Source organism: Poecilia reticulata, linkage group LG8 (genome assembly GCF_000633615.1).
Source record: "Poecilia reticulata strain Guanapo linkage group LG8, Guppy_female_1.0+MT, whole genome shotgun sequence".
Lineage (NCBI taxonomy): Eukaryota > Metazoa > Chordata > Actinopteri > Cyprinodontiformes > Poeciliidae > Poecilia > Poecilia reticulata.
Window position 1 is genome coordinate 16,802,311 of NC_024338.1, and position 13,803 is coordinate 16,816,113.

General features: G+C 40.4%; 3 protein-coding genes across 7 annotated transcripts in view; 2 read left to right on the plus strand and 1 right to left on the minus strand.

Annotated features, from left to right (window-relative positions):
* Positions 1 to 1,115, minus strand: part of hrob (homologous recombination factor with OB-fold) — a 12,612-nt gene extending 11,497 nt beyond the window's left edge. The window contains exons 1-3 of one of the 2 annotated variants that reach the window (XM_008416275.2): positions 904 to 1,115; positions 726 to 776; positions 10 to 635 (exon numbers count right to left, since the gene is read on the minus strand). In XM_008416275.2, coding sequence (XP_008414497.1) covers positions 10 to 635; positions 726 to 776; positions 904 to 906 — 680 coding nt within the window. In that variant the 5' untranslated portion in view covers positions 907 to 1,115. The remainder of the gene's footprint in view (positions 1 to 9; positions 636 to 725; positions 777 to 903) is intronic. The other variant, XM_008416274.2, reaches the window with a different exon arrangement.
* Positions 1,116 to 1,680: 565 nt separating this feature from the next.
* asb16 (ankyrin repeat and SOCS box containing 16) lies at positions 1,681 to 6,745 on the plus strand. 2 transcript variants are annotated; one of them, XM_008416273.2, is made up of 7 exons: positions 1,681 to 1,828; positions 1,962 to 2,304; positions 2,380 to 2,647; positions 3,686 to 4,094; positions 4,189 to 4,272; positions 5,225 to 5,304; positions 5,398 to 5,507. In XM_008416273.2, the coding sequence occupies exons 2-7, from the start codon at positions 1,968 to 1,970 to the stop codon at positions 5,414 to 5,416; spliced, it is 1,197 nt and encodes a 398-aa protein (XP_008414495.1). In that variant the 5' UTR covers positions 1,681 to 1,828; positions 1,962 to 1,967; the 3' UTR covers positions 5,417 to 5,507. The 2 variants fall into 2 exon arrangements, with proteins under 2 accessions (XP_008414495.1, XP_008414494.1); XM_008416272.2 differs by having other exon boundaries at positions 1,682 to 1,828; positions 5,225 to 5,329; positions 5,398 to 6,745.
* Positions 6,746 to 7,792: 1,047 nt separating this feature from the next.
* tmub2 (transmembrane and ubiquitin-like domain containing 2) lies at positions 7,793 to 12,674 on the plus strand. Of its 3 annotated transcripts, none has more exons than XM_008416281.2 (4): positions 7,793 to 8,013; positions 8,098 to 8,207; positions 9,818 to 10,437; positions 11,599 to 12,674. In XM_008416281.2, exons 3-4 carry the CDS (start codon positions 9,833 to 9,835, stop codon positions 11,984 to 11,986), a joined length of 993 nt encoding a protein of 330 aa, XP_008414503.1. In that variant the 5' UTR covers positions 7,793 to 8,013; positions 8,098 to 8,207; positions 9,818 to 9,832; the 3' UTR covers positions 11,987 to 12,674. The 3 variants fall into 3 exon arrangements, with proteins under 3 accessions (XP_008414503.1, XP_008414505.1, XP_008414504.1); XM_008416283.2 differs by having other exon boundaries at positions 8,101 to 8,207; XM_008416282.2 differs by lacking the exon at positions 8,098 to 8,207 and having other exon boundaries at positions 7,794 to 8,013.
* Positions 12,675 to 13,803: the final 1,129 nt, after the last annotated feature.

Below are 13,803 nucleotides of genomic sequence, written 5' to 3' on the forward strand. Positions count from 1 at the left end.
CTGGAGAAACTGCTGGGTGCCGGGGAAACGGCAGGAATCCTGGAGAAACTGCTGGGTGCCGGGGAAACGGCGGGAATCCTGGAGAAACTGCTGGGAGTCTGTGGAGGAGCTGCAGGGAATGAGGCACGACTGGTACTCGGAGGCTGCAGGTGCGCAGAAGAAAGACTCTGTGGAGCTGCAATAGAATTACAATAGCTAGAAGTGTCCTGCATGCTCCGAGTAGAAGGCGTTTGGATCGTGACATAAGTAGAAGGTCTCAGTGTTTTCACTGAAGACGGAGGCTCAGGTGCTGCAGGCGTAGAAAGTTGCCTTGTTTGGTAGTCACATTCATCCAGGTCTGCCAGGTCAACGTCCCAGTCATCAAAGTCATCCTCAGCTGTGCAGGCTGTGTTAGAGGAAGAGCAGATCTGCCTCAACCCCTGAGCAACAGTTTGTGCAGCACCACTGTGCATGGCGCTCCCTGACACCGCGCCATTGCACAGTTCAGCCAGTTTCTCTCCCGTTGGCTGATGGCACGTTTTCTCCTGGTCTCTGTGAGAAACAGAAGAAGCCCGCAGGCTGCAGGATGACACGGCAGCTGCCGCTTTGGACGGCCCTGCCACCGAGCAGGGGCTCCAGTCTGGCCCCAGCACATCCTGGGACAACGGGAAGCAAACAGAGGTCAGCAGATCACCGAATGGAAAGAGGACACTGTGATAATCAGACATATGAACCAGGTGTGTTACCTCATCATCAAAGTCCTCGTCCAGGCTGAACAGGCCACTCAGTTTGCAGGTCTGTAACACAGAGTCCAACGATTTAACGTCTTCAAAAGCACAAGAAATAACAAGGGATGGATTTAACAGACGTAAAATATCCACTAGCATTGCTGTTAGCTGTTCAGATTGATGGAGTATAACTCACCATGGCACTCAGGGAATATCACGATGAAAGCCGAGTCTGTTGAGTTCAGATAAATACACCAAACTGAAATCGAATGCCATTCAATAAATGACAGATAATAAAAGAGTCGTTTTTCTCCCCAAAACTTCTTTTTTTAAATTACTAAACAGGATCGAACAGAAGGCAACTTTTCCCCAGTTTGCTGCTTTTTGGTACCCCGCCGATACGTTCGAACGCGACGTGCTGACGTAACGAGCACTCACGCATTCAGTTGACGTCGGTCAAGAGCGTTCTCTGTTCCTTAAGGTAGCATCGGTTAGCTATAAAAGCTTAGCTAACATCTAGAGTAGTTTCTGTTCGTATTTAAGCGCAAAATTTTAAGAGCACAGAACTTCTGTCAACAAATAATAAATCTGTGAAAAGCCCATCGTTTACAAATATATAGAGGATAATTTTTTGAATTGTTCGGCATTTCGGAATTTCTAATTATTGTTAGCTTTTTACTTGATGACAATCGTCATTACTGTCACGTCTTATTTTCCTCTTATTTTATTTATCTTTTTTCCAGCCCGAAGTAAACAAATGAATAAGTAAAAACGGTAAGCTGCTTTATGAATCACTCAGTTCAGTTCATCTAGTCCTCTGTGTGGCGTATTACGTCAACATCTGTGCTCTTTGCTTTTTACTGGAAATAAACGTAAGGCTAATGCTGCCATCTAGTGGTGACATCAAATAGTGCGAGTATCAGTTTGCATTCTGATCTAAAAATATCCAGTGTAGAACTTATTTGAGCACTTATCTTGTGACTGTGCACAAACGAAGGGCATTTGATTCAGAAGTGTTTTTTTCGTATGAGTTTAACTTAAAACAGAAATGGGTCCAGTTTTTGTAAATTGCTTTACATTTGTTTGGATTCCATAGAAACCCGAGGCACTTCCACTAAAGGGTGAGTGAAAGCTCTTTGCTGACATTTCTATAAGCAACACTGCTCATTTCATATACGCAAGGGGTTTGAATAAAGTTAACTTCTGTTTGCTTGCCATGCTCTCATTGGTTTTACTTTATAGGACTGATTGTAGGGTGTTATGTCCAAGGACACATTTCCATTCTCCTCTACCTCACTGCGCTCTCTCAGACTGGAGCAGGAGCTCCAGGATTGGGAGGATGAACGGCGAGCTTTGGCTCATAGGAGAGCCATGATCCGGCCTCCGCTGCCTCGGGCCCCCCGACTCCCTCCCAGGCAGCAGCGGATCCAAGAGGTCAAAGCCCCTCCACCCCAGATCCGCTGCAGAGACACCAGCATCCACAACACCTTCATGTGCGGAGACATAAAGGGAGTCTACGCTGTGCTGAAAGACCCTGCAATGGTCAACGCCCTGATGGAGACGGTGCATGAGGAGATGGTTTGGGCTCCGGAAATGGGTATGCCTCAGAGATTTTAGTTTATATTATTAATTTCAGTGCTAGCAGTGCCGGTAACGCTGCTGCTTTCCTCAGGCATGTGGACGCTGAGCTCCAAGGTGAAACAAACATCGGCCCTGCGCCTGGCTGCCAGCCGGGGTCACGCAGCGTGTGTGGAGGAGCTGCTGTTTCGTGATGCTGAGGTGAACGCCAACCCTGGAGGCAACACGGCACTCCACGACGCCTGCATAGGCGGCCATCCTGTCTGCGTTCAGCTGCTGCTGACCCATGGAGCAGATCCTGATGTGCTGGCAGCAGATGGCAGTGCTCCTCTTCACCTCTGTACCTCTGCCCAGTCATTCCAGTGAGTGGTCAAACCATTTATACTGTAAATCACATGCATCAAACTCTTTTTTTTTTTTAGATAAAATCTGATGAAATCTGGTTTGCACACACTTAAACCAAACCTTTTTTTAAGCACCTTTGTGATTCAGTTTCAGCTTTTAGATTCTGAATCAGTCTGATCAACTTTGAATAAAGTTAGGATTCTTTTTGTGAAAATGTCTCATTTGTATCCTTCAGCCACAGTTTGCTGACAATTATAAAATCTACTCCATGGCACAGTGCAGATTGGAGCTTAAAAAGTATTATTTCCTCCATACAGTGAGAAAGCATAGAGCTTTTTTTCTGAGAAAAACATCCAGACGTGGCTAAAATCTTCCAGGATTGTTTGGGTTAATGACCAGTTACTGTTTGATGAGAACAAGTCAAACTTTTTGCCAAAATTATAAAAGATATGCACATCACGGGGGGAAAAAACACTATACCAGCATCATGTTATGGGGTTACTTCTCAGTTTTAGTTAAAACATTCATTTGTTTGCTCGAAAGCTGGAGGAACAGTTCATTTTCTACAACAGAATCGGTTCGAACATCCAACCAAAACAACAAAAGAATAACTTTTTTCATGAAGTAATGAAACTGATTCACATCTATCAAATTTTAGATATGAATGTGAGGAAATTTGAGAACTTTTGGAAAGTTTTGGAAAATAACTTTTTATCAAATCAAGATGTGGGATCCTGAACCCAAGAGGATGGAATACCGAAATTGAATCAAAGAAAATATGTTTACTGTTGTTCAAATTTATCCATGTAGCTGTATTCATTTATTTTATTTTTTTACTTAACCCCCAACATATTTGATTGTTTTTAACTTGAATTGCACAGGATGCGTCACTTATGCAGGGAAAAGTTTTAAAGTGATTTATGATCTCATATTTTTATACCATAAAAAAAAAACAGGAGCATGTAAACATGAATGTCCAAATACGGCATCACTTTTGTGTCTAACGTTAAGAAAAACTCTAATGCATAGATAATCAGGATGTGACTGTTCCCCAGCTGTGCCAAGCTGCTTTTAGAAGGAGGCGCAGACATCAACGCGCGGAGCCGGGAGTCGAGGCTCACCGCTCTGCATGTGGCTGCTCAGCGAGGCCTGGAGGAGCACGTCCAGCTCTTCCTCAGCCACGGCGCCGATGTTTTAGCCACCAATCGAGAGGGGGAGACCCCCCTGAATGCAGCTTGCTCCGGAGCCGAGAGGCCGTCCGAAGCTGGGCGGTACCTCCGTGTGATCCAGCAGCTGCTGGATGCAGGAGCTAATCCCCAAACTGCAGGCAGGAAGCAGCACACCCCGCTGCACAACGCCTGCGCAAACTGCTGCTGCAGGATTGTGGACATCCTCCTGCAGCATGGAGCGAAGGCTGATGTTGAGAACTGTGCGGGATACACACCAATGGACTGCCTGCTGCAGGTACCAGACTGTTTGCATAACAACAGGGACAACATAGGTACTAATTTTAAGCCAGAAAGCAGAATAAACGCTGTTTTTGTTGTTGTTTTTTAAGGTTGTGGAAGATTACCCGACTCAGCAATCTGAGGCTGTAGCGCGATCCCTTCTGAACTACGGAGCAAAACCTGCTTCACCAAAGGTTCAACCAACACTGAGCTGATCTACACACACAAAACAACACCAATTAAATGCATGTCTACTTTTTATTTTCATAAAAAACTGAATTAAAATTTAGACCTCTGCTTCTGATTCCTAAAAACTCTCAAGTCATCTTAGAAAACTGACAGCTCTTTCTGAGTCTACTGCTTCACCAGTTTCCTCTTTTAGATATGAAACTCTAAAACCAGCTTTGTGTCCATATAGAACAAATAACTTATTTTAAATTGTTAAAACTTTATTGGCAACCCTGCTTTTTTATTTAAAAAAAAATAGCAAAAACTACACTATGATCCAATTGGTGCTAACTGTTGGAGGCTGTGTGGCGTTCAGGGCTGGACCATTGGCATGATTTTGGGAATGCCCAAAAGTTTCCGCCTGACAAAGAAGCCCTTCCCAAGCAACTCAGCTCCTTCAGACTAGCCAGCAGCAATTAGCAGACACCTGGTGCGTATCTGCTTATTATACCAGCTACTTCTTTCTGCAACGCTGGTAAAAACATTGTTTAAGGGTTAATAGAAGAGTCATGTTGTGATGACTTCCTGAAGCCGGAGTTTCAGAAAGAGCAGGAGATTCTTAAAGAGACAGAGGCCCAATTTCAAGGCGCTAAATTATTAAGTCAAATTTCTTTTAAGTCATAACATCTGAAGGCAACATAGTTACTGGATTGTGCTGTAAAATGGCAATGTGACTGGAAAATATTTAATTATGCCCCTTTAAGTTGTAAATTTGTATTTCTAAAAAAAAAGAAAGAATTAAAAAACCTTTACAAAGAATTAAAAAACCTTTACAAAGAAACAGATTGTTCCCCAAATACAACAACAGATTGTTGTATTTGGCTGACTACAACAACCCATATTTACAGAAATAAATAGGGTTTATTTACCTGATCTGGTGTCAGGTTTATGAATTGACTGAACGTTGATCCGCCCCAGATGCTGAAACAGCTGGCCTCGTATCCTGATGTTCTGGGCGTGATGCTGAACTCGTACACATCCATCCCGCCCTGTGATTGGTCAGACTCCCTGCCTCCTGACGCGGTGAGCTCTCTGAGGTGTTAAATCCGCTCTCTCGTCGTTTGCTCTCATGTCTCTGTTTCTGCCCGCAGCTTTCCCAGGAGCACCTGATGTTTCTCCGCTCGCTGCGTCAGAGGAGCGCTCAGCCTCGGTCCCTGCAGCATCTCTGCCGTTGTGCTGTGCGTCGGCATTTAGGAGCCCGCTGTCACTCAGCTGTATGTGAGCTGGACGTTCCTGGCTCTGTGAGGGAATATCTGCTGCTCTGTGACAACAAGACACTCCAGTAAATATTGATGTTGTCATATCATCTTAAAACTTATTACTATTGATTCTAAATCCAAATTGTCACATGAAGGCTGCTTGGTAGTGCCGTGGATAACACTGACTCCTCAAAATGTAAATTATTCTTTAGTTCTTACAAGAGATGCTGCCTGAAAAGTTGGCGTCGGTCACTCAGCCCCACGTGTGTCAAAGTCAAGGCTGGTGGGCCAAATCTGGCCCGCCATAGCTTTTTATGTGGCTCTCTAAATTAGACTAAACACTAAATGTGCTTACATATCATGTTATCAATCAAATCAATGCAGTTTTTATCCGTTTACTGCCAAATTATATCAATCAATTCCTCCAGTTTCTTGGGAACTATCGTGGTAATTCATGCAAAATCAACTTAACTTGTTTGTGCTAATTCACAATTGGGAGTTTATTGCAGATTTTTATCAGAAATTGTCAAAAACTTTCTTACGTTTACTGGCCTCAGCCTTAACTGATGTCAGATTATAGTCTGTGATCTGTATAAAAAGTCCCGTTTACCGTTATAAATAAGTACCAATATGCCAAATATTTCCAAATTAGTACCACAAACACTTAGATTTTTATTACAAACAAAAATCACAAAAAGTATCAGGAAATCCTGGAGGTTAAATTATGTTATTTAATTGTAATAATTTATTGATATTTTAACAGTTTATGAACATATTTTATCAATACACCGGGTTTAGAGCTGCCAGAATAAAGCTGGGTTAATACAAATGCATGCCACACTTTTCAGATTTTTGCTGGAAAAGGCAAAAAGAAAGGAAAATACAAACTTTTCCTTTCGCTGTATTTTTAAGGACTATTTTTCTTTGGTTTATTGTATTGAAAATCAAAAATTACATTGAAGTTTGTGGTTGTAAAAGGACAAAATATGAAAAGATTTAAGTGGTGTGCATTTGCAAGAACTGCAGGATAACTTCTGCAGGGTTCTCACTGCATTTATTATCAGTTATTTGTCTGGCAGCATTACTTTTGTGCAATAGGCCATTTTGTTTTTCATTGTTTGCTTTGCAGATCCTCATTTCCTACATTGCAAGTTTTCTTTTAAAGATTATGTCATAATAAAGTACTCAGATGTTATGTGCTTTTTTTTTTTCAAATGAAAATAAAATATTAAGCACTGATTATTCTTGTTGCTGGTGCACTTTTTCCTTCCACTTAACTTTCTATAAATATGCTTAGGAACAGGCCTCTGAGGAGCCAGGTTCTTTTGTGACGCAGTAATTCATGTAAAAATGATTAAGCGTTAATAGCATAGAAATGAATATTTTAGAATTCTGAAGTTTGTTTTGAAATATTCTTTTTTCATTATTTTATGTCCTAATTTTCTGACATGTTGAATTGTCATTATCTGCAAGCTATAATAATCAAAATGACAAGAAATTAATGCTTTAATTTTTCACTCTGCATGTAAAGGAGCAAAATATATTAAAATTTCATACTTTTTTATTTTTTATTTTATTTTAGATCTTCCTGTACATAAGTACAGGAAGATCTTTTCTGTGGAATCCTATGGCGCTCCCCAACTAAAGGAGGCTTAAATACTTACTTTCTGACACCCTGCCTTCAGAAAGTCATCACAAACATCACAAAAACATTCCTCCATTAAGCCGTTAACAACATGGGAGATTAAAGAATTTCTCAAGCGTCCGTGAAAGAGTCAAAGAAATACTCCAGGTACATTTTGATGAAAGAATACCACTATAAAATTATGTAAAGCTAAAAAAAAGTCACTTTTACACAATACTGCCCCTTTAAATGAAGCAACTCAAGGTGGGTAGAGCATCCAGAAATTTGAAGTCAAGAGTAGGGTTACTTTTAAATAGTATTACTCAAGTAATGTAGCTGTTACTATCAAAGGTGAGTAGAGTACCTAACATTTTTAAAATTGTACCCAGGTAAAACCAACACAACCTCAACATATTTTTCACTTAAACAAAAGTAAACGTTCCAATGGTAGAAATGGTTTTTTAAAAATGGTTAAAAAGACAATTCTTGTGCTGAGCAATCAATAGTAACATCTGAGTTACTATTTAAAAGAAAACTTTTTTCCAAAAAAAAGTTAGTCTTGTAAATGTAACTAGCCACTACCCACTTCTGTTTAAAACAAAACAGCAAAGCAACAATCTACAGTGGACGAAGTTTGACTGGCTAGCAGCTACAGTTTTCTTGAAGTTATGTACTTTGGTATTTCTTTCCTTGCTGCTCTGCTGTAACGTAAAGGTAACAGGGGGAGGAGCAACAGGCGTGCCCCGTTTCCATAACAATCGCTCCCACCTCCGGCTGGTGACGTAACCGAGCCTGCACTGTTATTATTCTGTGGCTTCTGAGCCGTAGCTGCTAAGTAAAACTGAGCCTGGTGTTTCAACATGCTTTGACTTTACAGCTGTCAGGTAAGGCCACCCAAAATACAGCTTATTAAGGACTTTTAGATGTTTGCTCGAAGCCTGCGTTCAATGTGAAAACTGTTGCGACAGAAGGAAGCGAGCTGTGCGGCACGTAAACAGCGGAAGGTCGTTTTTCATCAAGCTAGGAAGGCTAGCTGGTAAGCTAAGGAGCTAATAAGAGCAGAATGACAGTCTGACAAGTAAGTAGAACAAAAGTATAGTTTCCTTATTCTTGGAATAAAAGCTGGTTATGGAGGAACAATATAAACGGCTCGACGAACAATGTTGACAGTCACTGAATGTAGCTTGTCTGAATAAGAAACAGCTGCTGCGGAGCTTTTTAAAGATAACCAGTCGTGTTCTTCCTGACTTTTTAATCTGTAATCTGTCTTAAAATAAATTACGTCTGCTTGAATGTATTTATATTACAGTCTTTGTCTGTGTGTTACGTTAAATACGTTAGCTTTTAAGAATGTCATCTGTTTAACTGGTTCCTCCAGTTTTTCCTCACTTCTCCGTCCCGTTTTTTTTTATTTAAAAAAACAAGAATCTCTATTTTTGTCATGCATTAAATGGTCTTAAATTGTATATGCAGTCATTATCCTCTAAATACATTTGCTCTTAGTCCACATTTTGGTCCTGTCAAAAAAAGTGAGAATGAAGTAATTCAGTTAATATGCAGTCAAAACATTGTAATAGTGTATTTGTAGAAAATAAACATAAAGACTCATACATTAATGCAAATGGAGACAATTTGTCTGAATTTGTGTTGCTAGTTTGTTTTTCTAACCAAAGTCCAACAGCTATCATTTATTGCCCTAACATCTCTTGCATATCTTAGGATTGTGTTTTTTGGCCGCTATAACCGTATAATAACTGTGAGTTAAATTATCTTTGTTTTTCAAAAAAATAAAAAGAACTAACAAGTAATTTTATTTTTATTTAAATATATTGTTCTTATCCAGACCCCAGAAATGTATTATTACTGCAGTTAAATTATTAGAAAAGTTATTACAACATTTTGATGTATATTTGTTCTAATTGACCTAAACAAAAATAACAGGATATTTGCTAAATATGCTAGTTTTCAACATTTTTAGCAGGCTTCTTTCAGACATCTGACCGTCAGTGCACAGCATCAGATGCAGGAGGAATACTTTCTCTTGTACCTCATTAGAAGGAAGTTAAATTAATAAATTGGAGTGTTGGAAATTTTTAAATGGTCCAAACCTTCAGTTTACTTTGATACTAGTTAATGTCAAGTTGTTTTTTTTTTCTTAGTTTAATAAAAGCAACAATTAATCAATTCTTGAGTGAGTAGAAATAATTTTCAGTTTTAGTGAAAAGAAATAACAAAACAGTTCAAGTAACAGGAACTACAAATAGTTAAGCCTGTCACAATGCGCACTTAATCGTATGATGAATTAAAATGAGCTCAATAATTTCTATTCTGATGAATGAGATGTTTTCAAGGGAAATTTTGTTTACGATTTTGGTTTTAAGTGGGTTTTCCCCATTTTATTTATTGTTTTTGGGTGTTGGGTTTCAGTTTGGAAATGGGAAATATCTTCCAGTTCCAGTTTTAAGTGTTTTTTACAAAATAAAGTTACAACATATTACAAATATATTACTTTAAAATGGTCTCAAAACAACAATATTACCATTTATCGCAACAATTATTGGGACAATATAACATCTAGCAAAATTAGCTATTGTGACAGGTCTCAATTTTTGAGTATTTTCCTGTTAAACATAAATATTACAATAAAAAAAATGAACTTGATCCTTACCTGTCCATCTTCTCCTTCAGGTTCAGAGAACAGAGATGGCGGTGTGTGCACTGACCATGTTGGAGGGGGTGGAGGAGGAGGCGGTGGCCGCGGGCGGCGCGCTGCTCCTCGCCCTGGCCCTCATCTTAGCCTGGCTTTCGACTCACGTCGCAGATCGGGGAGACCACATCCTGGGCACCATCCTCACCGTGGGCGCTCATGCCTCACTAATAGGACTGGGAGCCCACGATAACTACAGTGGCGGACCCAACGGCGCCGACGCCCCGGAGCAGCAGGCCGCCCAACCCGCACAGGAGAACAAGCCGGACGACAGGGAGCCTGTGAACGAGAGGGGAGAGGGCGACGCGGAGGCAGCCGAGGACGTCTGGACGGACCTGCGGCTGGACATACGGAGCAAACAGCCCCAGGCCGGAGCGCCGCACTCCTCTGACGGAGAGGAGGACGACGCAGACGAGAATGATGATGAGGACGAGGAGTTAAAAGGGGTAGACAGACATCCGGTGAAGGCCGTTCTGTGTCTGAGAACCACCGTCCCGTGTGCTTCCACCACCACTTCCATCTCCGTCCGGCTCAAGTTTTTAAACGACACAGAGGAGGTTGCCGTTGTAGAACCAGAAGATACCGTGGGAATACTGAAAAGGTTTGTCAATGAAAAATGCCCAACAGAAAATAATAAACATACATTTTATTTGTATAGTGCTTTTCTAAACACACTTTAAAATAATCAAGTAAAATTACAAGCAGAACACCAAGTACGTCAGACAAAATCATAAACACATAAATACAGGGCACATTAAAAACACTATAAGCATCAAGCTTAGATGCCAGAATGCTCTAACATTTTGGTAAACAAAGACCGACTCTCCCAAAGCCTCTGTGCAGGTTTTGCTTCGTTAACACAAAAATATGAAAGCTGAACTTGTTTTCTGCAGACCACATCGACAGGCCTGCAGGGAGAGACAAATATACTTTTTTATGTAATCATGAGGATTTCATTTATTCAACATTTTACATGTGTCTACAAAAACAAGCTCATTCTTTGTTGTTTTACCTCAAGTCTGTCTGCCAAAGAACATTTAAAGGGGACTTATAATGCGAAATTCACATTATGCACGTTTCATAATTCCATTCGAGTCTCTGCTGCTTCTAAAAACAGATCAAGTGCTCAATAAAAACACAAGGCTCTTTTTTGGGAATAAGTTAATGTTTTTTTGATGTCTGAAAAATAACCCTTTTCAAAAACGTCCCAAATGTGACATAGCGAATCAGCAGGCACTACCCCTCACATAACAACCTCAGCGAAGCCCATCCCGTTACCTAGCAACCCAAGCTGAGCTCCAGCAATTTTGGTCAGCTGATTTGTCACCGCTGTGTGTTCTGTATAATGGCTGCTGGAAAATAAAAAATGCTTTGTTGTTGACTTACCATCCAGAAACCACTTGCTGCATTGTAGTTGTGCAGGAGGCTTCACTCCCGTTTTCCAAAGATGTACGGTTGTCTGCCGTTTGCAGCCATTTTCACGTGCCAGTGTAAACGTCGAGTTTGGGGGCCGTGGCCAGCAGCAGCTTATTTGGATTTAAAGTGACAAGACGTCCTGAAACAGCTCATTCTGAAAGAAGCTCTAAATATTAAAAATCTCATCCAAGAATGATTTTGTGCACAAAATGTAAAACATATTTTGAAAAGCATATAGATTTTTCATAACATATTCAAGGAAGCATATTAGGTCACCTTTAAGGTTTCCTAAAAATGCATTAATTCCTCTAATGCATCTTTTATCCATTTTCTCTCCTTTTCCCAGCAAATGTTTTTCAGGACGGGAGCATCAGGTGAAACTAATCTACCGAGGCCAGTTGCTGCAGGATCCCAAGAGGACACTGTTCTCCTTAAACATCACAGATAACAGCGTGATCCACTGCCACATCTCCCAGGCCGTGCAAGGACCGAACCCGGAGGAAGGGTCCCAGCCCGGGGCGGGGGCCGGCCCTGGGGCATCTGGAGGATTCAGGTCGGCCAGCGTGGCCATCAGCACCAGCAGCCTGCTGGTGCCCGTGTTCGTGGTGATCCTGGCTGTGGTCTGGTACTTCCGCATCAACTACAGGCAGTTCTTCACGGCCCCGGCGACCATCTCCCTGGTGGGAGTCACTGTGTTTTTTAGCTTTCTCATATTCGGAATGCACAGCCGCTGAGAAGACCAGACATGGTTCGAGGCTACAGCACATTACGAAGTGCGGGAAACAAAAAAATAACTGCAGCAAAGAGATGGGACTAAATAAAAAAAACAGAGGCTTGAGTACCAAAAAAAAAAAAAAAAAAAAGGCTGCAGCTTGTTAAATGTGCGCGTGTTTGGCAGGGGGCAAAGTGAGCCTGTTTGAACACATACCAAGAAAAATAAAAAGTATGGTCTAAGCGCAGTGGAAGAGGATTTAACTGGAGCATTATTTAGCAACACTCTGGCTTCATCTCATCTTTTGTTGGTAGATTTATCAATCTCTCGTGTGTTACTCTTTATTTCGGAAGAAAAAAAATTATGTTTCAAGAAAAAAAACATCTAAAAACACTGTTGCGCTTTACAAGTTTGCCTCCTATGTTATAGTATTAGAATAAAAGCTTTCTGTGGATGAAAAAACTGTCCAGCCGTCTCAGATCGAGGCGAAGACATTTCTTTTTGCTGCTTTGCATCGGTACCTTAAACATCTGCTAGACATAACACGTTTCGGAGAGAGACTGTAAATATGTTGTATTTTCTGTAAATAAAATAGAGTACATCTGCTGAAACTACATCTGGCACTTAGACTCGCAGTGGGATATTCTTCCTGATCAATACTGGACTTGTCTTGTTTCAGCTGTATCTGGAATTAAAGAATTTCCAGCCAAGTCAGTTTCATTCGCCTGAATCTGTTGGGTGCAATAAATGTTTATTTAGAAACATGATAGCATTGAAGGGGGGGGGGGAAACAGTCACATTTAGATACATGACACTCATCTGTGCTTGATAAATATCGGTCGATATTGCATTTTCATTTTAATGCACATCAGCTGTTGGTTTCATTCACAAAAGCGCCAGAAGCAAAGATTTGAAACGTCGGTGTTACAGTATATCTACTAGTGCACATCACGAGCCTCATCCGATTTTCGCCTTCACATACGAACCAGATACAGTTCTGATCAGAAGTTTACATGCTCTGGGTCCTTTTTGCATTTGAAACAAACAGAATTTTTCAAAGCGAGAACAAGGCACTCAGGCTGAAACAATTGTGATTAATCGATAATTTAAATAATCGGCAACTAATTTAGTGATCGATTGTTAAATTTAGCACACAAACTCTAAAACATGCAATTTGCTGAAAAAAAACAGCACATTCAGAGCACATAGAAGAAAAAAAACAAGAAGTTTTGCAATTATTAATCAGTTAACGTAAATAATCCAAAATAAATTTTAGCTGCAGATGGATTATTTGCATTTGCTACAAATATGCAATGCTATTGGATTTTAATCAGAAAATGTTTTCTTATCGAAAAGTAACTGAATTATTTGCACTCCTATGCATTTCTAATATTGTATCAAACAAATCTGAGTTACATAAAAATTAAAGTTAAGTGTTGAGAATATTGTTCAATCTAGAAAAAAAAAAAAAAACAGCAACATGGTGAAAATAAAAATCAACACAATTGGGTGATTCAACAGCACACATTTCCAAGCAGGTTTAGGAATAGCTATAACGAGAATCTTCGACAAATCATTAAAAGTCCAGAATTAATTACCCAGTTACTCGGATAATGATGGGATGCAAGTCTCTGATCAGCACTGTAACTGAAAATGAGCCTCATTTGAGAAACCAGCTCCTGACATGACTGACTTTTTGGTCAAATGGTATCATAATATCAATATGGCAACAAACCAAAGTCTTTCTGGTTGGTTAAGAACTACAGCATGATTACTAATAATAAAAAAACAAAAAACAGCATGTGTATATATAATCACAGAACACAGACCCGTCGCACT

What these genes read in the sequence shown, in the direction of transcription:
- asb16 (XM_008416272.2), top strand. Translation starts at nt 1,968, where the DNA reads ATGTCCAAGGACACATTTCCATTCTCCTCTACCTCACTGCGCTCTCTC. An exon ending in ACCTCTGCCCAGTCATTCCA is followed by an intron (nt 2,648 to 3,685) that starts GTGAGTGGTCAA and finishes ACTGTTCCCCAG; the next exon opens with CTGTGCCAAGCTGCTTTTAG. An exon ending in ACTCCCTGCCTCCTGACGCG is followed by an intron (nt 5,330 to 5,397) that starts GTGAGCTCTCTG and finishes TTCTGCCCGCAG; the next exon opens with CTTTCCCAGGAGCACCTGAT.
- tmub2 (XM_008416281.2), top strand. Translation starts at nt 9,833, where the DNA reads ATGGCGGTGTGTGCACTGACCATGTTGGAGGGGGTGGAGGAGGAGGCG. An exon ending in ACCGTGGGAATACTGAAAAG is followed by an intron (nt 10,438 to 11,598) that starts GTTTGTCAATGA and finishes TCCTTTTCCCAG; the next exon opens with CAAATGTTTTTCAGGACGGG.